The following is a 26,299-nucleotide window of genomic DNA, read 5'->3' as shown; positions in this document are numbered from 1 at the left end:
AGGGAAGGTCATCTAGACGTAAAACTAGGTCGGAAAGGCATGTGATCGTAAAACCTGACCCCTCCAAAAATGGCCTCTGTGAGGTCAGACCCTCCACGTACGCAAAGCCCGCGAAGAGGAAATTGCATCTGACCGTAAAACTGGGCCCCATCTAAAAATGGTCTCTGTGAAGTTAGGGCCCTCCACGTACGCAAAGTCCGCAAAGAGGGAAGGGCATCTGACTGTAAAACTGAACCCAAGGAGATAATGGCATCTAGTCACGAAACTAGGTGGGGAAGGGTATCTAACCGTAAAACTGGGTCCTCCAAAATGGCATCTGTGAGTTTAGACCCTACCAAGGAGGGAGGGGCATCTAGTCATAAAACTAATCCGCGAAGAGGGAAGGGCATCTGACCGTAAAACTGGGGCCCCTTCAAAATGGCGTCAGTGAGGTTAGGCCCTACCAAGTAGGGAAGAGCATCTACTCGTAAAACTAGGTCGGGAAGGGCAACTGGCCGTAAAACTTGGCCCCTTCCAACAATGGCGTCTGTGAGGTTTAGGCCCCTCCAAGATGGCGACTGTGAGGTTAGGACCCTCCAAAATGGCGTATCTGAGGTTAGGCCCCTCTAAAATTGCAACTGTGAGGTTAGGCTTGCTCTCGTACGCAAAATCCGCGAACAACCGTAGACATACTACTCAATTAATGGTCAATGACCTCGGGTTAGAACCTCCTAGCCATTCCTACTAGGCGTCAACGACCTTGCTAGTGGTCAATGACCTTGTGGGAAAATACTGACTCAACACTCATTGTTTTAGAACATACATTGCTAAACTACTTATCTAACCTCCAAATCTTCTAATTTTGAAGTAGACTTGCTTAGCAATGCTAGCGAAAGCAAGAAACATTCCGACATATTTTAAAAATTTCAGCCTACAAGCTAATATGTTCTTGTCGGACAATGGGCTAAATACTGTATGTGGAAAATAATGAGTATATTTTGTTAAATTACGTTCTTTTGTAAAACAGTTAGTATGCAACTTTTCAACCCCAAACTTGAGTTAAGTGTTCCTGTATTGACCATATACAGTAGACCTAGGCCTATAACTAGCAAAACAGAAGCACGAATTTGTCAGCTGTCAGCGGAGAGATGGCGTGGAATGACATTAGTAGACGAATAAGTTTGAATGGCGTTTATAAAAGTAGGAAAGATCACAATATGAAGATAAAGTTGGAATTCAAGAGGACAAACTGGGGCAAATATTCATTTATAGGAAGGGGAGTTAGGGATTGGAATAACTTACCAAGAGAGATGTTCAATAAATTTCCAATTTCTTTGAAATCATTTAGGAAAAGGCTAAGAAAACAACAAATAGGGAATCTGCCACCTGGGCGACTGCCCTAAATGCAGATCAGTATTGATTGATTGATTGATTGATTGATTGATTGAATTAATAAATATCATACAGCGTACTTCCTGAATCTCGAATTGAAAGCGATTCCTACTTTTTCAGTCGTTCAGCGATTTTCACTACCGGGCGAGTATAGTGGTAGAACTTCACATGTAACTGAATTATATTTATTGCTTTCATTACAGGTCAACGGTTGCACTGACGGCAGAAGGAGTTCGGGGAAATGGCCGCTCTCCTGCGAGCCCTTGCCAAGGGCTACCATGTAGTTAACGATGAATGGAGTGGTGAGTTTATATCATCTTGTTTCCATCGAAACAGTTAATAGTTAATTTTAGTTCAACAGCAAACACATCGGTATCACACTCCTACAACGTATGCACAGAGCCTAAGAAGATACTGACATTCCGTTCACTACGTATTCCAAGGTCCTCTGTTTCCTATTACTTGTCTGAACTCACTTTGTCAATTCTTGTTTTATTGCTGTTAATTGATGCAGCTTCATCTGAGGGTCAGTGGTAGTGTCGGCCTCCAGATACCACGATCACGTGTTCAAACCCGGCAGATGTAGTCGTACGTTGTCGGCGATACATTTGTAGTTTACAGCAAAATTAATTAAACTCAGCCATAGACCCCCCAGGGTGATCTAGTTTATTCTCCCATCTAGTAGGCTTAGAGTAAAATCGAACGTCGAAATTGACAAGCAGGCAGCCAGATTATTATTATTATTATTATTATTATTATTATTATTATTATTATTATTATTATTATTATTATTATCACAAAACGGAAATTGTCCTCCTGACGAGGAAAAGGATTAATACTGTTGTACCGATGCAGATCGGACAGATAGCCATCGAAACAACTAGGAGCACAAAATATCTTGGTGTAACGCTTGATACTAAGCTTACATATTGGGACCACATCCAACGGGTAACAGATAAGGCAGCGAAAACCATGACTGCACTGAGCAGACTCATGGGAAATATCAAGGGACCGATATCTAGTAAAAGGCGGCTTCTCATGTCAATTGTTCAATCGATACTGCTATACGGTTCGGAAATTTGGGCTGAATCGTTAAAAATTGTGAAATATCGGAGAAGAATTGCGGCTGTACAACGGAGAGCAGCTTTACGAATTGCTTGCGCATATCGCACAGTATCAGAACCCGCGATTCTAGTAGTAGCAGCAGTAGCTCCCATTGACTTGTTGGCCTTCGAAAGACAAGAAATTTGGCTCACACAAGAAGAGCTAGGAAGGAAAAGGGCAAAGGCTTTGGCTCATAGTCGCAGAATGCAACGATGGCAAACAAGATGGGAAGATGATTCTAGAGGGAAATGGACGAAAAGACTGATACCTTCTCTGGGCGTATGGGTTGCCCGAAATCATGGTGAAGTGAACTACTATCTCACACAGTTCCTGACAGGTCATGGATACTTCCGAAAATTTCTTCATAGGCTAGGGCTAGCAACTAGTCCGGTGTGCATATACTGCGGCGATATCGATGACGTATCACATACTTTCTTTGTGTGTGTTCATTGGCTGCCACAAAGAAGATGCTTAGAAGTTATGCACGGAGAATTGACGCCAGAAGGGATCGTGTCAGTAATGCTACGAAGTCGAGAATCTTGGGACCAGGTGGCAGTCTACGTAGAAAATATTCTGCGTCAGAAGAAGAAGGACCTGGACGATTACGACAGATAGTAAAGCAGAAGAAGGAAGATGAAGCACAAGATGCATTAAGCACGACATCCGCCCTGAAGTAATGCGAGAGCGGTTCCGGGGCGGAGATAAACGTCGTGGGAAAAGGGAGTGTGGTTTTTAGTGGGTAAGAATCTCCACACACTTGTTGAGTGCGGACCCTCACAAGCGTCTTATGAAAGATTTTCCACACTCCCTCGCAAAAAAAAAAAAAAAAAAAAAAAAAAAAAAAAAAAAAATTATTATTATTATTATGTTAAATATTTAATGGTTGCGGCAGAGATGTTGTGGTATTTACTCATAATGATGGGTTCTGGATGACGTTTTTACAACGGGTTACTCCATTTTAGGAACTCGAGTTTCAGCTTTATTCAACGTCATCTTCAGTCTATAAATGGAGTAATTCGTGGTAAAATCTGCATCTAAAACCCATTTGTATTATTTATTATTATTATTATTATTATTATTATTATTATTATGTTAAATATTTAATGGTTGCGGCAGAGATGTTGTGGTATTTACTCATAATGATGCGTTCTGGATGTCGTTTTTACAACGGGTTACTCCATTTTAGGAACTCGAGTTTCAGCTTTATTCAACGTCATCTTCAGTCTATAAATGGAGTAATTCTTGGAAAAATCTGCATCTAAAACCCATTTGTATTATTTTATTATTATTATTATTATTATTATTATTATTATTATTATTATTATTATTATTATTATTATTATTATTAGTTTCCCGTCTATGGTTGGTTTATACGCTCGACTCAGTGAGAGATACCATCTCTATCGCCTGAAGCGCAGTGTCGTGGAGAGTGAGATTTTCGGTCGTGGATAAAGCTAGGGAATATCTCGCCCAGGTAGCCTCAAGTGTTATAGTGAACAGCGGCCATGAGGGGGATAGGAAGATTGGAAAGGATAGGCAAGGAAGAGAGAAGGAAGCGGCCGTGGCCTTAAGTTAGGTACCATCCTGACATTTTCCTGGAGAAGTGGAAAAACACTGAAAACCACTTCGAGGATGGATGAGGAGGGAATCGAAACCTGTATACTCACTTGACTTCCCGAGGCTGAGAGAATCCCGTTCCGGTCTCCGCACCACTTTTGAAATTTTGTGACAGAGCCGGGAATCTAACCCAGGCCTCCGGGGGTTGCATAAAGTCACACTAACCACTGCACCACAGAGGCGGACCCCCAAGATCTATTACCTGTGTTAATTTGGTGTGTCAATTACCATACAACCTGTACAGATAGATTGTATAAGTTGAACGTAAATTAAAATCATGTCCAAATATTCCCTCGATATGAACTGTGACATGGGTAAGCGGTATGTGTTTCCTAGCCACACACCGGTCATCTCCGAGTCGTAGGTCGCTCCTCCCCTCCCAACGAGTCTATCGACCTTGTACAAGGTTTGCTTCTTCGTAGCTTCGTTGCCATATATCCTTTCATATCGTTCAAGTAATAACTTTTTATTTTATATTTAACCACTAAACGCATCGAGATGCAGGACAAATAACAAACTAGCATTTGTTCTGATACATATTCCTAGGTGTCTGTACCCTCCAACGTCTTGAGTTTCAAGCCATTATCCCTCTACCTTACTGATTTCATTGTGATATTATAGTGTAACGGTGCATGCTACAGGCCTGAAACTTTCGATATTGTGATCCTCTCCCCAAGATCAATTACTTGTGTTAATTTTGTGCATTAGTTAGCTCCCACTCGGTATAGATAAATTACAAGTTTTGTCTGTATATTGCTCAGAATTGGAAAATAATTGTATTTCTATGTAGGTCGTGTCCACAGCAAGAAATAAATGCACCGTCAAATCTGTCTGTCTGAATATATGTATGAATGTAAGTATGTCTACATGTAAGCGCATAAAGAAAAACTGAAATGGTAGTATAGGGGTAGGCCTTAAATTTAATTCTCGGATGTCTGTTATGTATTGTCCTATCGATATGTACTATATAGCAAAATCTATAGAGAATAATATTTCCGGTAATTTATGCCTTAAGGAAATAGTGTGCAGTCGTGCTGACTGGCGATGCTGGTGGCTTTGTCGTGATTGTCTTAAGATGAAAACTACTTGGTCATTAGCCACTGTCGATAATGAAAACTGTGAAGATGACTATCAAAATGAGAAAATAATCGTGAAGGAACGATAGCTTGATGAATAAGAGGAGTCATGGAACGAGGAAGAATGACTCCTTTTATATTGGATATCATAACATCACGTATCCCTTTGGGTGGGGCGATGGGGGCAGGGTAAGGTAAGGTAAGGGTTATTCTGCCCGAAGGCAGGTCCGAACCTCCGCAGAGGTGTTCCTGAGCCGGAGACTACGTGCGGTAGTGTGGCCAGTTCCTTTCCGCTCCTCCATTCCCTTACCCCTACCAACAGCGCGTGGCAACCCATCCAACTTCTGACCACGCCCAATGTTGCTTAACTTCGGAGATCTCACGGGATCAGGTGTTTCAAGACGGTTACGGCCGTTATGGGGGGAGGGAGGTGTTAAAATAATATCCACGCTCGTAAGAAAGGACTAAACGTTGCCTCAGGGGTGGCAACCACCGCACCCTTAGCTGAGTCCTGGCATTGCCTCCACTTAGTTGTGCCAGACTCCTGACTTTCATCTATCCTACCCGACCTCGTTTGGTAAACTCTTGTTCCTTTCTCATCCCGACGGCAATGCGTTTGCAAGACCTAGTATGTCTTTTATTTTCTCGCCCTTCGTGTCCTTTGTCTTTCTTTGGCAGATACCATCATCTTTCGAAGTGTCAGACATCTTAGAATTTCTCCCTCTGATTTGTTTTAATACATGACAGTTGCCCAGTTGTACTTCGTCTTAAAATCATAATAACCATCACCAGCCTAATATCTCAGAGTATTGAGCGAATGGCTGCACGGTTTGGATGACGTAGCTGTCAGCTGAGTTTTAATTTTTTCGGGTGAACATCAAATGTGTCACGAGAGCTACTTTATTTGCCGATATCGTACGTCAGGGAGTGTAGAATGGAATTATTTCCGCCCTTAAAACATCCGACTATGTCTACGGGGTTTGGACCCACTGTCTTGGGATGCGGAGGCCGACACTTTAGCACTGATCCAGAAACGGAGTAATCAGAGTATCAGAGGAGATAGCAGACGGTCCGGCTCATTGCCTGAATGGTCAGCGTTGTGGCCTTCAGTTCAGAAGATACCAGGTTTGATTTCCGGCCGGGTCAGGTAATTTAACTGCGTCAAGTTAATTCCTTCGTCTGTGGGACTGGATGCTTGTATTTGTCCTAATTTGTCCTCATGTAAACAGACCACACTACCATTCACCACGGAAACACCCCAATATAGTGAATATACTCCTACGTAGAGAATTGGCGCCAGAAAGGTTAACCTGCCGTAAAACAGGGCCAAATCCAGATTTGCGACACAGTTCGCAGCCACGACCCCGCAAGAGTGTGAGGAAGGAGGTGGAAGGAAAATAAATGAAATGAAATGGCGTATGGCTTAAAGTGCCGCGAGTGTCCGAGGACATGTTCGGTTCGCCAGGAGCAGGGTTTTTATTTGACTCCCGTAGGCGACCTGCGCATCGTGATGAGGATGAAATGATGATGAAGACGACACATAAAGCGAAATTAACCAATGATGCTTAAAATTTCCGACCCTGCCGGGAATCGAACCCGGCACCCCTGTGGCCAAAGGCCAGCATTCTAACCATTTAGCCATGGAGCCGGTCGGAAGGAAAAGAAAAAAACGACGAAGAAGAAGGGCATATAATGAAAGACATCTGACCCTGCGAATTTATCGGCATAAGCCAGCACAAGGGCATAAAAACAAAAGATGTCATAGAACATGCAAATATAATGCCGTCGGGCTTCAAAGAGAACACGACATGGCCAAGGGAGGTCGATTGAGAAAGGTGAAAGTGAGGAGTCTGGTATAAGAGGAGGTATTGTCAAACTGAAATTGAGCCTTGTCATCGCCACTGCACATTCCTAATTTGTAAGTCCCCTGCTGAACTTATAGAACTCATGGTATATATTTCTAAATACGAAGTGCCAAAATTCAACTGAGGTGGTTTTGATGAGTTCGTACACATTTCTTTAGAATGTTTACCTTGATCTGAGTTTAATCTTTCTTGTTTCTTGTCTTACAGATGAAAGGACAAAGGACTACTGGTTTATAGGCTCTCCGCTTCCTATCACCATTATTATCACATCGTACGTATACTTCTCAAGAAACCTTGGACCAAGATTGATGGCAGACAGAAAGCCATTTCAATTGGAATGGATAATCAGGGTCTTCGATTTAACTCAGATTGTCGCCAATCTATATATATTTGAAAGGGTAAGTTTCACTCATATTATCCATAGGAAATTAATGTTAATCTGACACAATATTCTTGTTTATTTCAACAGTTCATAGACTGGCTTGTTGTAACGATCCATGGCACTCTGTATTAACGGAGGTGGGAAAGCCGTATCTTGACAATGTTAATTTGAGAGGAACGACATCTCAATATCGCAGGAACTAAGTTTTGAAATTTTTACCACTGAAAATTACAACCTTCCCCTAGGTACTGAACTAGAATTAAGTGGATTGAGTTTATTTAGTGAACACCTGCATATTTATTACTTTTTAATATTCCATAATGTATTAAAAAGTCATATTTGCTGTAAATTAAAAACTAATCAAGGGAAAGACATTTTTTTCTAGTTCAGTAGCTGCATTAAGGCAAAAAATAACTCTCTGAAAAAAATGATGATGGGTCAGACAGAAACTGAGTTCAAAGTAAGACACAATGTTCACTCACACTTTACCTTTGTCGGTACCTAAGAACAGCCTGGCCCATGATCAGCTTTATCTGAGTGTTTGTTTTGACAGTGCCGGAGACTTCCTCACACATAACTCTGTAACAGATAAATGAAAACCTCACTCAGCCTTCTAGATGAAACAGTTACAGAAATAGGTAACTTCAAAGAGAAGCTTGCCCGAAGTTGTAAAATTTCTCACATGTGGATTAGTATCCTGAAATAAATGTTTAAAATGTTTATGCGAAGCATATGATAATAAATTATACACCATTTAAATCAGGAGAGTCCATATAATTTTACGAGAAAACATTTGGCAAAAGTAATTAAAAAAAATTGCTTTCTCACTCCCCTTAAACCTGATCTACTCTACAAAATGATTAAATCTTTCAATCACTTAACTTGTTTGTCATTTTCATGTCTTAGATTCCTCTACTACTCTTACCCTATAAGCTCTTTCGTAAATATCTCCTGAACACATTGCGTGTGTCATATAAAGCGATCCCTCCTTCTGGTCAACATTCGTGAAATCGTTCTCTCACCTACTTGTTTCAGTACCTCTTGGGTTTTTGATCCAATCAACCTACTGTACTTAGTAACAACGCATATAAGGGTTTGCACTTTAATATTAGAAACGACTGATTTAGCAATAAGACAATAGTGATACCTACCGTGTGTAACATTTCCAGTACTTCAGTGTAATCACCAACATTGTCTACAACTCGTTGCTAGCGATGTGAAGGTCGTAGCAGCGCCTGTTCTCTTGATGTCTCTGATGAAGTGATCTACTGGGTACAGAATCATGTGAATAGTCCGGAAGCGAATGTCACGAAGTGGTTCCTTCATCTTAGGTTCAAGTCATGATCACATTAAGTACTGTGAATATGATGGACGGAAAAAATTTCAACCCCAGCGACCGTACAAATGGACTAAAGGGTGTGGCACATGTGCCTGCAAATTATCCCGCAACACGATGCAAGGGTTCTGCAGTAGGTGTTGCCGCTTTCTTCGCAATGCTGGTCTCAGGTGATGCTCCACAACATTACAGAAATACTATGCGTTAACAATATGTCCTTGTGGTCCTTACGATGACACCATCACAGTCCTAGACAATAATCGCCATAACCTTGATGTTCGTAGGGTTATGAAAATTTTTGACTTGCGTGGTGATCCGTAATGACGCCATTCTTTGGATTGGCGCTTAAATTCAGGTTCACACGGTCTGGCCCACGTCTCAAACCATAGCTGTGATTCCCTGAACCCACCGATTCGAAATTTTCCATATTATCTTGCGCTTTTTTATAAAACGCAGCACAGTCGTGTACGACAACCCCGTCTCGTGATTTAACTCACGAATCGTCTAACTTCGATCTGTTTCTAATAGCCCTTCATGACACTAGAGTGACGCGGACAAGCTATGTCTGCCGCTCTTTCATGACCCTCACTGAAATCTCCAACCCACAATGCCATTATTCTGTATCGTAACGCCGTTTCACCATATGTTTCACGAAGACCATCATCTTACTGTGCGGCCACCGAAACATTGAATTTTCAGCCAACATCGCTGTTCCTGTTTCGTAAAAATGGTGAGTACACAACACACAACAGTTTAGAGCGGCATCTCATACAAGACCGACCTTTTCCCGCCACAACATTATTACGTTTCAACGGGTGGGCGATTCCATTTGCAGTGAGGTAGATTCCACATAAAGTAACAGGTGGTAGAAGTGACCAGAATTTATTCCTTTCCGTTTCGCGACCACAGTAGTGTTGCCACTAGTAACCTTTCAACCCATGTACTAAAGACATCTATTCTAATTTTTCCCAAAATGTAATTTCAAGTATTTAGGTTGTGTGTTCTCCCAGGATGGTAATATAGTAAGTGAGATTGAATCAAGGTGTAGTAAAGCTAATGCAGTGAGCTCGCAGTTGCGATCAACAGTATTCTGTAAGAAGGAAGTCAGATCCCAGACGAAACTATCTTTACATCGGTCTGTTTTCAGACCACCTTTGCTTTACGGGAGCGAAAGCAGGGTGGACTCAGGATAACTTATTCATAAGTTAGAAGTAACAAGAATGATTGGCCTTACAAACAGGTGGGAACAACGGCAGGAGGGTACTCGTAATGAGGAGATAAAGGCTAATTTAGGAATGAACTCGATGGATGAAGCTGTACGCATAAACAGGCTTCGGTGGTGGGGTCATGTGAGACGAATGGAGGAGGATAGGTTACCTAGGAGAATAATGGTCTCTGCTATGGACGGTAAGAGAAGTAGAGGTAGACCAAGACGACGATGGTTAGATTCGGTTTTTAACGATTTAAAGATAAGAGGTATAGAATTAAATGAGGCCACAACACTAGTTACAAATCGAGGGCTTTGGCGACGTTTAGTAAATTCAAAGAGGCTTGCAGACTGAACGCTGTAAGGCATAACAGTCTATAATGAGAATGAATGAATGAATGAATGAATGAATTATTTAATAACCCCATTTCACGTCCATACAGTTCGGCACAGCGAACACAAGTCATCATGTTATATTCCTTAGTCTGTATTTATATTAGGCTAAAAGTTACAGCAATTGCTACCAATCCACCGCAGATTTAAACAGCGTAGCCTCATATATGAGCGTCTTGGTTTTCTAAATAATAATAATAATAATAATAATAATAATAATAATAATAATAATAATAATAATAATAATAATAATAATAATAACCTCCTCTGCGAACCATGTGACCTTGCCGCGGTGGAGAGGCTTGCGTGTCCCAATGATGCAGATAGCCGAGCCGCAGGTGCAACAATATCGAATGGGTATCTGTTGAGAGACCAGACTAACGAATGGTTCATCGAAAGGGGGGTAGCAGCCTTTCGGTAGTTGCAAGGGCGGCAGTCTAGATGATTGACTGATACGGCCTTGTTATAATACTCAACATGGCTTAGCTGTGTTGATACTGCTACACGGCTGAAAGCAACGGGAAACTACAGCCGTAAATCCCTCCCGAGGACATCTAGCTCTCTCTGTATGAATGATGCACTGATGATGGCTTTCTTCCGGGTAAAATATTCCGGAGGTAAACTAGTCCCTCATTCGGATCTCCGGGTGGGGAATACACGATAGGGGGCGATCATCAGGAAGATGGATACTGGCATTCTGCGAGTCGGAGCGTGGAATGTTAGAAGTTTGAATCGTTGTGGTAGAATAGAGAATCTGAAAAGGGAGATGGATAAGATAAATTTAGATGTAGTTGGTGTAAGTGAAGTACGTTGGCAGGAAGAACAAGATTTTTGGTCAGGCGACTACCGAATTATCAACACAAAATCAAACAGGGGAAATGCAGGAGTTGGTTTAATAATGAATAAGAAAATAGGGCAGCGGGTAAGCTACTACGACCAGCATAGTGAAAGAATTATTGTCGTCAAGATAGACACCAAACCAATGCCCACCACAATAGTGAAGGTCAATATGCGTACTAGTAGCGGATGATGAAGAAATCGAAAGAATATATGACGAGATGGAAGATTTAATACAATATGTAAAAGGTAACGAGAATCTAATTGTGATGGGAGACTGGAATGCAGTGGTAGGCCAAGGAAGAGAAGGTAGAACAGTAAGAGAATTCGGATTGGGACAAAGGACGTAAGAGGAAGTCGGCTGGTTGAATTCTGCACTGATCATAATTTAGTACTTGCCAATACTTGGTTCAAACACCACAAACGACGGCTGTATACGTGGACGAGACCTGGAGACACCGGAAGGTATCAAATAGACTTCATTATGATTAGGCAGAGATTCAGAAACCAGGTGTTGGATTGCAAAACTTTCCCAGGAGCTGACGTGGACTCTGACCACAACTTGTTGGTCATGAAATGCTATATGAAGTTGAAGAAATTGAAGAAAGGGAAGAACGCAAGTTGAAAGAAAAGAGTGTGATGGATTGTTTCAAGGAACATGTTGCACAAGGACTAAATGAAAAGGCTGAAAGAAACAATATAGAGGGTGGAGAATCATGAAAAATTAAGTCAGTAGGGCTGCTGAAGAAATGTTAGGAAGGAAGAAAAGATGAACTAAGAATCAGTGGATAACTCAGGAGATACTAGACCTGATTGATGAACGAGAAAAATACAAGAATGCTAGAAATGAAGAGGGTAGAAAATAATACAGGCGATTAAAGAATCGAGTGGATAGGAAATGCAAGGTAACTAAGGAAGAATGGCTGAAGGAGAAGTGCAAGTATGTCGAAGGCTGTATGGTCCTGGGAAAGGTAGACGCTGCATAAAGGAAAATCAAGGAAACCTTTAGAGAAAGGAAATCTAGGTGTATGAATATTAAGAGCTCAGATGGAAAGCCACTTCTAGGGAAAGAAGACAAAGCAGAAAGATGGCAGGAGCATATCCAACAGTTGCATCAAGGTAAAGATGTAAATAATTTGGTTCTAGAACATGAAGAGGCTGTTGATGTTGATGAAATGGGAGACCCAATTTTGAGGTCAGAGTTTGACAGAGCTGTGAGTGACCTAAATAAGAACAAGGCACCTGTAATTAATGACATTCCCTCTGAATTACTGACTGCCTTAGGAGAAACCAGCATGGCAAGGTTATTTGATTTAGTGTGCAAGATGTATGAGACAGGGGAAGTCCCATCGGGTTTTCGGCAGAATGTTGTTATACCTATTTCCAAAAAAGCCGGTGCTGACAGATGTGAAAACTACCGCACCATTAGTTTAGTATCTCATGCCTGCAAAATTTTAACACGTATTATTTACAGAAAAATGAAAAAATAAGTTGAAGCTGAGTTGGGAGAAGATCAATTTGACTTCAGAAAAAATGCAGGAACACGTGAAGCAATCCTGACTTTACGTCTGATCTTAGAGGATCGAATCAAGAAGGACAATCCCACGTACAGGGCATTCGTAGATCTAGAATAGGCATTCGATAATGTTGATTGGACCAAGCTATTTATGATTCTGAAGAAGATAGGGATCAGATACCGAGAACGAAGATTTATCTACAATCTGTATAAAAATCAGTCTGCAGTGTTAAGAATCGAGGGCTTTGAAAAAGAAGCAGCAATCCAGAATGGAGTGAGGCAAGGCTGCAGTTTGTCCCCTCTCCTTTTCAATGTTTACATAGAACAGGCAGTAAAAGAAATCAAAGAAAATTTGGAAAGGGAATCACAGTCCAAGGAGAGGAAATCAAAACCTTGAGATTTGCCGATGATATTGTTATTTTATCTGAGACTGCAGAAGATCTCGAGAAGTTGCTGAATGGTATGGATGAAGTCTTGGGTAAGGAGTACAAGATGAAAATAAATAAGTCCAAAACAAAAGTAATGGAGTGCAGTCGAACGAAGGCAGGTGATGCAGGAAATATTAGATTAGGAAATGAAGTCTTAAACGAAATAGATGAATATTGTTACTTGGGTAGTAAAATACCTAATGGTGGCAGAAATAAGGAGGACATAAAGTGCAGACTAGCACAAGAAGAAAGAGCTTTCTTAAGAAAAGAAATTTTCTCACTTCAAACATTGATATCGGAATTAGAAAGATGTTTTTGAAGACTTTCGTGTGGAGCGTGGCATTGTATGGAAGTGAAACATGGACGATAACAAGCTCAGAAAGAAAGAGAATAGAAGCTTTTGAAATGTGGTATTACAGAAGAATGCAGTAGGTGAGATGGATAGATCGAATCACGAATGAAGAGATACTGAATTGAATTGGTGAGAGGATATCGATTTGGCTAAATTTGACGAGAAGAAGAGATATAATGATAGGACACATCTGAAGACACCCAGGACTTGTTCAGTTGGTTTTTGAAGGAAGTGTAGGTGGTAAAAACGGTAGGGTTAGACCAAGATATAAATATGATAAGCAGATTAGAGCAGATGTAGAATGCAATAGTTTCGTAGAAATGAAAAGGTTAGCAATGTTAGGGTGGCATGGAGGGCTGCATCAAACCAGTCTACGGACTGATGACTCAAACAATAACAATAATAATAATAATAATAATAATAATAATAATAATAATAATAATAATAATAATAATAATAATAATAATATTGGTTTTACACCCCACTATTTCTACGGTTTTCGAAGACACCGAGGTGCGGGAATTATATCTCGTAAGTGTTTGTTTAAGTGGCAGTAAATTTACGCATATGAAGCTGATGTATTTGAACACCTTCAAGTACTTCAATTAATCAGTCAATACTGATCTGCATTTAGGGCAGTCGCCCAGGTGGTAGATTCCCTATCTGTTGACTTCCTAACCTTTTCCTAAATGATTTCAAAGAAATTGGAAATTTATTGAACATCTCCCTTTGGTAAGTTATTCCAATCACTACCTCCCCTTCCTATAAATGAATATTTGCCCCACTTTGTCCTCTTGAATTCCAACTTTATCTTCATATTGTGATCTTTCCTACTTTTAGAAACGCCACTCAAACTTATTCGTCTACTAATGTCATTCCACGCCATCTCTCCGCTGACTGCTCGGAACATACCACTTAGTCGAGCAGCTCATCTTCTTTCTCTCAATTCTTCCCATCCCAAACTTTGCAACATTTTTGTAACGCTACTCTTTTGTCGGAAATCACCCAGAACAAATCGAGCTGCTTATCTTTGGACTTTTCCAGTTCTTGAATCAGGTAATCATGGTGAGGGTCCCATACACTGGAACCATACTCTAGTTGGGGTCTAACCGGAGACTTATATGCCCTCTCCTTTACATCCTTACGACAACCCCTAAACACCCTCTTAATCATGTACAGAGGTCTGTATCCTTTATTTACAATCCCATTTATGTGATTACCCCAATGAAGATCTTTCCTTATATTAACACCTAGATACTTACAATCATCCCCAACTGGAACTTTCACCCCAACAACAAAGTAATTAAAACTGAGAGGGCTTCTCCTATTTGTATAATTCACAACATGACTTTTAACCCCGTTTATCAACATACCATTGTCTGCTGTCCACCTCACAACATTTTCGAGGTCACGTTGCAATTGCTCATAATCTAGAAACTTATTTCATACTCTATACAGAATAACATCATCCGCGAAAATCCTTACCTCACATTCCACTCCTTTACTCATATCATTTACATATATCAGAAAATATAAAGGTTCGATAATACTGCCTTCAAGAATTCCCCTGTTAACTATTACAGGGTCAGATAAAGCTTCGCCTACACTAATTCTCTGAGATCTGTTTTCTAGAAATATAGCAACCCATTCAGTCACTCCTTTGTCTGGTCGAATTACACTCATTTTTGCCAGTAGTCTCCCATGATCCACCCTATCAAATGCTTTATACAGGTCAATCGCGATACAGTCCATTTGACCTCCTGAATCCAAGATATCTGCTATATCTTGCTGGAATCCTACAAGTTGAGCTTCTGTGGAATAACCTTTCCTAAAACCGAACTGCCTTCTATCGAACCAGTTATTAATTTCGCAAACATGTATAATATAATCAGAGAGAATGTCTTCCCAAAGATTACATACAATGCATTTCAAACTTACTGGCCTGTAATTTTCTGCTTCATGTCTATCACCCGTTCCTTTATACACAGGGGTTACTATAGCAACTCTACATTCATCCTTCGACCAAACAATAATCAAGCAAGTACTTCAGATATGATACTATATCCCAACCCATTGTCTTTAGTATATCCCCAGAAATCTTATCTTTTCCAGCTGCTTTTCTAGTCTTCAACTTTTGTATCTTATTGTAAATGTCATTGTTATCATATATATATTTTAATAATTCTTTAGTATTAGTCTCCTCTTCTATCTGGACATTATCCTTGTAACCAACAATCTTTACATACTGCTGACTGAATACTGATGCCTTTTGAGGATCCTCACATACACACTCCCCTTGTTCATTAATTATTCCTGGGATGGCCTTCTTGGAACCTGTTTATGCCTTAAAATACCTATGCATACCCTTCCATTTTTCACTAAAATTTGTATGACTGCCAATTATGCTTGCCATCATGTTATCCTTAGCTGCCTTCTTTGCTAGATGTAGTTTTCTAGTAAGTTCCTTTAATTTCTCCTTACTTCCACAAACATTTCTAACTCTATTTCTTTCCAGTCTGCACCTCCTTCTTAGTCTCTTTATTTCTATATTATAATAAGGTGGGTCTTTACCATTCCTTACCACCCTTAAAGGTACAGACCTATTTTTCATTCCTCAGCAATTGCTTTAAATCCATCCCAGAGTCTGTTTACATTTTTATTTGCCGTTTTTCACCTATCAAAGCTAGTTTTTTAGAAACTGCCTCATGCCTGCTTTATCAGTCATATGGAGCTGCCTAATAGTCCTACTTTTAAGACCTTTCTTTCTATCACATTTATTTTTAATTACGACAAAAATCGCTTCTGTTTATCAAGCAAGTTACCCGCGCGATTCAGGTCATGTAGCTGTGAATTTGCATTCCGGAAATGGTAAGTTCGAATCTCACCGTCAGCGGTCCTAAAGATGATTTTCCATTTCACACCAGACAAATGATGGGGTTATGCCTTAATTGAGGCCACGGTCCCTAACTTCCCAGTCGTAATCCTTTCCCACTCTGTGTCACGGAAAATCATCGATGTGTTAGTGCGACGTTCAATCACTGCCAAAAAATAAATTGTCTTTATTTGAACACCCTAAGCTATGCTCTGTATTAATTCTCATTCATTTTGTTTCAGTGTATATCCCTTGCCTGGGGCGGTACTTACAACTGGTGGTGCGAGCCCTTAGACTACTCCAGAAGTCCACATGCAATGGCGGTAATGTTAAGAACATCAGATATATATTCTAAAACAAAATCAAAATAATAAATTATATCAGAATTAAAAACGTGTAGTATGCTGTAGTATGGGTGCTGTGACAGTTCAAAGACGGGGGTCAGCATTTCTTCTGCTGACGTCATCAAGGTCATCCAAGGTCATTGACCCGCAAGGTCATTTACCCCGGTCACGTGACTATGACGTCATCTGCTGACGTCAGCAAAGTCATTGATCCCAGCCAAGGTCATTGACTCCGTGACGTCATTACCATGTGCTCTTGTTTGTAAACAAATCCACGTGCTTTTTGACGTCATAGTCACGTGACCGAGGTCAGTGATCTTGCAGGTCAATGGCCTCGGGGTCAATGACCTTGGATGACCTTGATGACGTCAGCTGAAGAAATGCTGACTCCACGTCTTTGAACTGTCACAGCTCCCCTACTTGCTCTTTTAAGTTACTCATTAATTATTCAATGAGGGGGGATTAAAGAGTTTCAGTTCGACCGCCGTACAGTCCAGAATCGGGATACCAATCAGGAAATATCGCCGTGAGCATTTAAGCATTCATTCCACCGACACACCAGGTTGAAGATCCTCGTGTGGTAAAACACCGTGTCTCACTGCGTTAAGAAGTGCGCAACAGCCTGCTTCGCATCCTCGTTTGACAGGAAACATCGACCTTCAGGGACCTTTCGAGGGGACCGAAGGAGTAATAATCGCGTGGGGAGAGATCAGGACTATAGGGCGGGTGCTCGAGTGGCTTCCGCTTGAGTTAGAGTACCTTCTGCGGGACGGCGTCTTGTGTCGAAACGCAACCCGCATAGAACTTCGTGCACCATTCCAAAACGTTGGTTTCCAACAGACATGTTGCCCCATACACTGTCTTCATTCTCCGATGGATGTCCACCGGTGTTTGTCCTTTGTCAGCCAAGGACAGAATAACAGCACGTTGGTCCTGTTTGGATGCATTTAGTAATAACGTTGCTATAGTTCACGTGAACGCATTTAACGCACGCACCCCGGCACGACACTACTGCCCATTAATCCCTTTGTCTACATGTCCGTGCTTATATACACGCATCGGAGTCCCGCTACGTTGCATGTCGGCTACAGCAACGCCCTCAAACGGAAACTTTTTTATCACGCCTTATAGTAATCAAAATAGGGCGATACAATATTTTTAACATCCCTCCAGTTTTTAAATAGTTCCGGGTGCAAGATATCTTTTTTATCTGAAAAGGGATATCTTTATGAAGGAAATATACTCTTATCGAGTTAATTTAAAGCGTATTCAAGAAACTGTCATGGGATCAAAAGGGCGTTTACTTTGGTGGTAACTTCTTCAACCACCTACTATTTGCCGATGACATCGTCTTCCTCAGTATTCACTGAGATCGATAATCACGATATTCCGACCTCCTAGTTTCCTTGTATTCCTTTTTACAGTTCTGCCGGCCATAATTGTGTATTTCTTTACCATTAAATATTTTACAGTATTTAATTCTACAGTGTGCATTTTCTGTAAATTTTGTAACTTTTCAATATATTAACCTCATTGAGATGGTGTTTTAATCATTCCTTATGAATATATATTTTTAGTCGCCCTAATTATCGGTTCTATGAGTAAATTTCAATAATGAATCGATTTTTACTGCTTTTTTATACACATTCATCAAATTGAGTTTAAAATATGGTTAATAACCTCTCTGACTAACAACTTTCACAGGATAATTGCGGTGTACGCACTGCGGAAAATGTTATCAATCCAATAGCGATGTAAGCATACACATTAGCGGAACTCATCCTACAGTATGTAGTATATCTAGGTCAAGAAGCAGAATAAGATTAGTATTTTACGAAATTCCCCATATAATTCTCAGCTTGATGATAACACAACGAACAAAACCGCTACTCCATTTCCGAACATGGATGACTTCAACAGCGAGCTGACTAAATGGAAATCAAAGCTTTCTGAAATCCTAATCAACGAGAACCTCGATAATGGTGTTCACGACGTTTTGCAGTTCGTAGCTTCTGTGCCTCACATCTCGCCCAGAAATATTACGAAATGAGGAGAAAAGGCCAACTGAACTCGGTTCAACGTTCCTATAAGAACTATTTGAACCCTGGAAGGTAAAAAAAAAATGGGTAGAGGGAAGAGCAGAAAAGTTCATATAAAACTTAACTCAGTTTTACTATTACAATCATCGGCGGGAAACCAACCACAAAGTTTTTACAAATGAGAAACCACTATATACGCTGAAGGAGGAAGTATTATACATTTATTTACTTTAGAAAATAGAAATTATTTTCTAGACAGGACAAATACAAAAAACAGGAGTACACTAAAAAAAAAACACAGGGAGTTAACTCCTTGAGACGAGTGCCTTATTTATTCCGGTTATTTCTAAAGAAGATATTGTTCAGGCGACACAGAAAATCTCGATAGACACTGCCACGTGGTCCAAGCTATTAAAAACAGCATGGTTTCTGGTATAATTGCGGTCATCGTAACTATAATGTTGACAACAGGGATAGTTCCTTCGACCTTCAAGAAAGCCCGTACAATTCTAGTTCATAAAGCTGGGGATGTAAATATTCCCGGTATTTAGCGTCCAATTGTTATATGCTCAGTTGTTAGAAGAGTCATTGAGAACGTTCTTGAAAAACAGTTTCGGGACTACGTTGTGTTTCATGATTGAGAGAGGGGTTTCACCAACACACCCAGAACTTAGATAAATATCTCGATTTCGGAAACAGTTTTACGGCGCGATACGCAAGCATAAACATGATGCATGTGTTGTGTTTCTGGGCATTCACAAAGCTTTTGATAACATTGGACTTTCGTACCTACAAAGCAGGTTGGAGTGTGTCGGAGTGCTCGAAAAGCTGGTGAGGCTACTAATATCTCACCAAGACGGTAAAGTAACACGGATAAAGACCACAAAACAAGGGAAGATATGATCAAAATTAACACTAGTGCACTATACTTAGTCCCCAGGATTATTTAACCTCGCTGCGAATCATATTGTGAAAGAACTATCTGAAGATTATTTAGCAAGGAGTTATGGTTATCAGCTTGCAAACCAACAACCTAACCTCAATATAAAGTGTTTAGTGGATGATACAGTAATATTTTGCTGAATTTGCCTCTGAACTTGGTAGGACCACCAGAGATGTATTAAAAGAAATCTGCCTGGACATCAGCGCTTCAAAATTGACTTGTCTTTCCATCAAGAAAGATCAAGTGACGGAGGAGAAATTAACTGTAAATGATGACTGTAAAGTTAAATCACAGTGCAATGGAAGAGCGATTCGCTACCTAGGGGTGAACTTCATTAACGAAACTCAACTCGATCCGCTAATTGTACTATTGATAAGTCACAAACAAGAGTGAGGTCCTTGCTATCTCACCATTGTGCAATCCGATCAGAAATATTCAGTCTTAAATAGTTCAGAATCGCCTTCTCTTATTTACCCTCTTCCCTAAACAAGATTCCTTAAACCTTTCTGATAGACGTGGATAAATATTGAAGATTGGGTCTAAAGAAATATTACAACTGCCTACCAGCAGACGTTCCGTACCACTTGGTTCATACCGAAAGGAAGTATAAAGGTCTTAGTTTCTGTCGCGAAACTTGCGATAACAAACTGCAGCATATCTACTTTTGCAATAAATTAACGCAGGAAAGTAATGGGTACATTCATGCAACTAAGAATTTCGATCACGAACGTTGTACTTGTTTGCAAGGTCTAGGCATAGATATAAATGATCATGTTATGTCCAAAAGTAACCAACCATCTCCCCAATGTAGGAAAGGTCCGGCAGTTAATAAGAGAGAGAGAGAGAGAGTTCAATTGTCGATGAAGCTGCCGAACAAAGAAAAGGGCGTTGGGCTCTTCCAGGAACACACACCAGGGAAGAATTGTATAAGAAATCACCGATGCTTATTCTGTGCGGAATGGAGAGAGGCCACCAAAGATGACGGCGAATGTTTACAGCGTTCGCACCGTGCCGAGAAGATCCCAGAGCGGCACCATCAGTCGATATTAACAACAGAGAACACGAAGCCCTTGCCCAAGTCCTGGGTGTCTGTCCTCACGGGAAGGTAATGTGAAATACCTGCCATCACTCGATACGGGATATGATCGCGAATTCGCTAAGAGAGTCTTACTGAACCTCTGCCCGTGAGACATGTTAGTGTTATTTATTTTATTTAGCTTATGGCTAGTACATAACTCTACATACAAATATTCAAAAATATAACAAACAATATAACACCTTAAACAATCAACCAATCTCAAAAACAGTTCATAAACTTAAATCCAAGCTGTCCAACCATTGTACAACCCCATCAGAAGCACACACAAACTCCTTCAGCTGACCGGAGTATGACCTCCTAGGACATTCGGTGACAATATGACGGATGGTCTGTTTCTTCTCACCACAGTCGCACTGAGGGGAGGAGCGCATACCCCACATATGCAACAATGACCCACATCGTCCATGATTGGTACGGACTCTGTTGAGAAGAACCCAAGTTCTTCTGGGGAGATTAAAACCAGGTGGTGGGTGTTGGCGACTAAAGAGGGTCTGCCATTCATCTGGAGCTGAGTTGGTCCACTCCAATTGCCATTCATCAGAACCGTTAAAGTTCCTATTGATGAGTTCCCTTGCAGTCTGAATGGGCGGAGCTCTTGACTTCAGACGTCCATACCTAACAACCATCTTAAATGTTCATGTGTGGACTCAGAGCCGCCCATTAAGATTTTCGTAAATTGCACTTGTATTTAGCTCTACCCATAGATAGGATGTCAAACATAAATAATACAGTGGGTAGTTTCTCAGTTGAAGTGCACATGGAAAGTTATAATTTTATTTATATAGATGAAGCTAAACTTTTATTCATGTATTCGAAAAGTGAACTTCTTCACAGTAAAGTCATCTTTGATATGTAGATGAACAGTTTCATGCATTTCAGTATTCTTGGTATAGGCCTATATTGGACTGCATGTTATTCCAAGGCCTAACGCTTAGTAAAGTTGTGTTGGTTAGTGTAGGTAAAATTTTACTCCTAATACGAAATTTAGCTGACCTATTTCCTCATTGAAGAATTGTTTTAAAAATATAAATAAGAGCCTTATGTTTTTGTTTGTAGGTTGTGAATGGGGTCTACGCATACTTCATCATCAAAATCGTCGATCTACTGGACACGGTAAGTGCGTCATGAAACATATACAAAGATTATTCCTAAAATATAAGAATGCAATTTATGAGTACACTACAGTGATCAAGGGATTAACATTGTAGGCCTACTCTCCACCCAGCTGGTCCTGATTCAATACCGTCTCTGTTGAAAACTTGCTTTGAAGAATTTTGAGGAGAGAAGTCATTAAAACGCTTACATGTCCTACTCGTTGGCTGAATGGTCATCGTACTGACCTTCGGTTCAGAGGGTCCTGGGTTCGATTCCCGGCCGGGTCGGGGATTTTAACCTTCATTGGTTAATTCCTATGGCCCGGGGGCTGGGTGTTTGTGCTGTCCCCAACATCCCTGCAACTCACACACCACACATAACACTATCCTCCACCACAATAACACGCAGTTACCTACACATGGCAGATGCCGCCCACCCTCATCGGAGGGTCTGCCTTACAAGGGCTGCACTCGGCTAGAAATAGCCACACGAAATTATTATTAACGCTTCCATCGGCTATGATAGACAAGGTTTCTTACACTAAATAGCGCCAAACGCATTCTTTCCTATGCTAAAAGAACGCTAAATCATCTCAGTACAGGCCATGATTGCCCACTATTGACCGTAATCTCGGTACTATGCAGCATTTTCTATGATTATCTGCCCTATACCCGTTGGTGACCGTGGTGATTATCGTTTCATGGAGAAGTACACCGTCTTTAGAACTAATCCCCATGGCGTTGCGGCCCTGAAGGGCCTAAAACATGACCAGAGTCGTCTTGGCAATGATTATGGACAGTCCGAAACGCTCCGTTATCAGGTTCATCATATTAAGAAAATAAAGGTATGGAAGTATGCTAACATATCATGAGCGAAGTGGGTGTTTTCTTTACGACCCAGCCTATGATCTTGATTCCAGCATACTTAATCTGGGGTTTCTCCGACCACAACCCCAAATTAAATAATCACACCAGTAAAATCAATTCAGCTACGTAAGTTATCAAACTTGCTTCCCATCCACTAAAAACATGGGACTCTTTTTCAAGACATCTCAAGCCCCTTGCATGATACAATGATTAGGTGATGGACATTTCCACTGTGAGCTTGCAGCTGGGAGATAGTGGGTTCCAACCCCAATGGTGCAGCCCTGAAAATAATTTTCCGTGGTTTCCCATTTATACACCAGGCAAATGCTGGGGCTGTACCTTAATTAAGGTAACGGCCGCTTCCTTCCCACTCCTAGTCCTTTCCTTTTCCATTGTCGCCATAAGACCTATCTGTGTCGATGCGACGTAAAGCAAGTTGTAAATATATATATTTCCACTCATGTTCAGTGCCGATATACTTTAAACGTTCCTCTTTCTAGGTGTTCTTCATTTTAAAGAAGAAAGATGGCCACGTTTCATTCCTACATGTATACCATCATGGTGGAATGGTCTTTGCATCGTGGTTTGCTGTCAAGTACATGCCGGGTAAGTATAATTTCAGTACGAATACACAGTTATAAGAAGTGGTTATTTGTTTTTTAAATGTTGTATGATGATATTTCAATATTATTCGTATCCGGTACAACGTACGTTATAAATCGCAGCAATATTCAGTCGTTCTTACTTCGTCCGGTGGAATAAGAATACCGTTACGTGCCCTTGGACTGCCGGCCCTTAATAACCTCCCTTTGGTATTTCCTGGAATGGATATATGAGTCCGGCAGGAGGCCTCCCAGCCAGCCTCTCCTAGTATCGTGCTCTTCATGGTTCCACCGCGGGCCTTATCAGAGAAGAAGCGAGCATGTTCCTTCTCTAGCCGCATCGAGAAAATTCCAATATTTCACCAGCTGGGATGTTAAAGGAGGCTAGCTGCGGACAAGACGGATGGAGTTGGACAGCAGTGTGTTGGCTGCTGTCGGAGTTGTTGTACAGGAGTGAGTGTTGGGTGTTCTACCACAGTCAGTGTCAGAATTCTGAGGAAATGTCGCCATGATGGATTGTTGAGAACTGTCATCGCTGTGTCTGTGTGTGAGTAGTTTGGAGAGGACTGCTGATTAGCAGTGCTGTCTTTGTTTAATCAGTGTTGAGTGGTTCACAGTGTGGAGCAGTCAGGTTAACTGTGAATTAATTGAATTGCGTGAGTTATCGGGCTAAGGGACAGTCAACGTGCGTAATGATAGCTAACAGACTGTGTGTTCGGACCTGTCTGCGTGCAGCTGCTTGTGAAGTGACGGAGTGTGCGAAGCGAAGTTAAAGTGAGGTCTTTCGATCAGAACTTTTGTCCGTCCAGGTAATACCAACGAGGCGAACTACCTGCTGTGAGAAGGACAGAGAATTTGTAAATAGCCATTAATTATGGAACAGACAAACAGGAAGTCAGACTGACGGTATTTCATGTTTATATATGTCGATTTGTTGACGTGACAATTGCCCACTACGATGCACTCGTTTTTTACTTGTAAATACAATTATAATTGTATTGACTACAAGTACCTAACTGCCTTTTATTTCACACTGAGTCTATATTGCACCGCGTGACATTGTCACGAATGCACAGCGGGACAGCCACCAACCTGCCTCCACGTGTACTTTTAAGAATAGTAGTTTTGTTCGGGCCTGCGTATATGGAGAATCGGGCAAGGTTGTGTTCTGCCACCATTACTATTAAGCCATTGTTCAGACAAGGTCTTTGAAATATATTTGAAGGTCAGCTAGAATAGAATAATCGTCGCCATAAGACCGATCTGTGTTGGTGCGATGTAAAAAAAAAGAATAACATAAAAATCAGTGGTGTTCTAGCCAATATTTTTCTTCTTCCTCATCCTCAACTTCCGCTACTTTTCCAAAACTGGCGGGATCATGTGTGTGAACTATGTCGCACATGGGGATCTGGTGTGGTTTTACGGCCGAATGGCCTCTCTGATGCTAACCCTATATTGAGGGATGTACCTACAATTTCGTGTTCTTATGATGGTTGGTAATGTTGTATCTCGGGTGAATATGAACAGGAATGTGTTGGGAAAATTCAAATATTAAGTCTCTAAACCGTTGGAATTAGCCATACACAGTTAAAATGTACGATAAGACCGGAAATCGAACCCGGAGCTCTCTCAACTGAAGGCTAGTACGGTGACCATTAACCCATGGAGCTGAACATGCAGTTATTTTCTCTGAAAATAGCTAAATTTCAAATTTCAAAATAAATAATCATCAATGATCTGCATTCAGGGCTGTCCCTCAGGTGGCAGATCCGTTATCAATTGTTTACCTAGCTTTTTCTTAAAGGGTTTCAACGAAATTGGAAATTTATCAAATATTTGGCTTAATAAGTTTTTACAATCCCTCACTCCTCGTCCTATGAATGAGTATTTTCCCCAAATTGTCCCCTTGAATCCCAACTTTATGTTCATATTATGGCCTTTCCTGCTTTTAAAAGCTCCGCTCAAGTTTATTTGTCTACTAGTGTCATCCCACGTCCTCCTTCCACAGACAGCTCGAAACATACCACTTAGACGAGCAGCTCGTCTCTTCATTCCGCAGTCTTCCCTGTCCAAAGTTTTCAATTTTTTTTGTAACATTAATCGTTTGTCGGAAATTACCCAGACCAAATCTTGCTGCTTTGCTTTGGATATTTTCCAGTTCTCTTATCTGTTAATGCATGTTTAGGTACCATACTGCTTGGCAAGGAACACTTCCCACTTGACACCCCAGATATCGTATTGAGCCTCGTTATAGAAGAAGTACAGTTTAACCAAATATACAAAGACAAAGAAGTTTGTAATATCCAGGCTGCAATCAGTAACAAAGTTCTTTATTTTATTATAGAGACACACATCTTGGAAATGTAAACTTTTACAAACTCGAATGTTTTTCTTCCGATATCTAACGCTTAATAAACAGTAATAATGGAAAGGTGACAATTTTTGTTTTAATTTTAATGATTTTCCTTTATTCACTCTTATTAGTGCCGTGTACGGCCTCCTCTGGTAATGTACAGGTCTCTGGCAGGCTGTTACATGCTTGCAATCAGTACATTTACATCATCTTGAGGAAGAAAGTCTCATTTCATCTTGGCTACACTTAATGAGTGTAGGAGTGTTTGTGGTTTTCAGTCTGTCCCATGCATGCCCAATGCAATTCATGTCCGATGAATTAGCTGGCCAGTTCGTATGACTCACACTCGCCTCTCTCATGAAGTTCGTCGCTGCGATGAGGGTGAGTATTTTTAATTGAAGAAAATGGATTCAGTGCCATATACAAATCGTCAAAGTATTTCTTCGCATAGCATTGACTTCTAACATAGCCCAAATTTGTATTATGGGGAGGGGGGGCACCATGGCCATGCATAATCCTACACCGAAAATTACACCATCATCTCGAAATGGCATAGTTTACCCCAGGCTCAACACAGGCCATAGGCAGTGACGTTTGATGTA

The 26,299-nt window shown here is 40.8% G+C and overlaps 1 protein-coding gene across 1 annotated transcript in view; it reads left to right on the top strand.

Annotated features, from left to right (window-relative positions):
- Window positions 1-26,299, top strand: part of LOC136858217 (very long chain fatty acid elongase AAEL008004) — a 62,232-nt gene that overhangs the window by 24,208 nt on the left and 11,725 nt on the right. Inside the window, exons 2-6 of the mRNA XM_067137600.2 lie at window positions 1,575-1,673; window positions 7,241-7,431; window positions 16,599-16,679; window positions 21,838-21,894; window positions 23,243-23,348. Of these exons, the coding sequence (XP_066993701.2) occupies window positions 1,613-1,673; window positions 7,241-7,431; window positions 16,599-16,679; window positions 21,838-21,894; window positions 23,243-23,348 (496 nt within the window). The 5' untranslated portion in view covers window positions 1,575-1,612. The remainder of the gene's footprint in view (window positions 1-1,574; window positions 1,674-7,240; window positions 7,432-16,598; window positions 16,680-21,837; window positions 21,895-23,242; window positions 23,349-26,299) is intronic.

The sequence above is a fragment of the Anabrus simplex genome, chromosome 1, assembly GCF_040414725.1.
Source record: "Anabrus simplex isolate iqAnaSimp1 chromosome 1, ASM4041472v1, whole genome shotgun sequence".
In the NCBI taxonomy this organism is placed as follows: Eukaryota; Metazoa; Arthropoda; class Insecta; order Orthoptera; family Tettigoniidae; genus Anabrus; species Anabrus simplex.
This window is presented reverse-complemented; position numbering and strand designations above follow the sequence as displayed.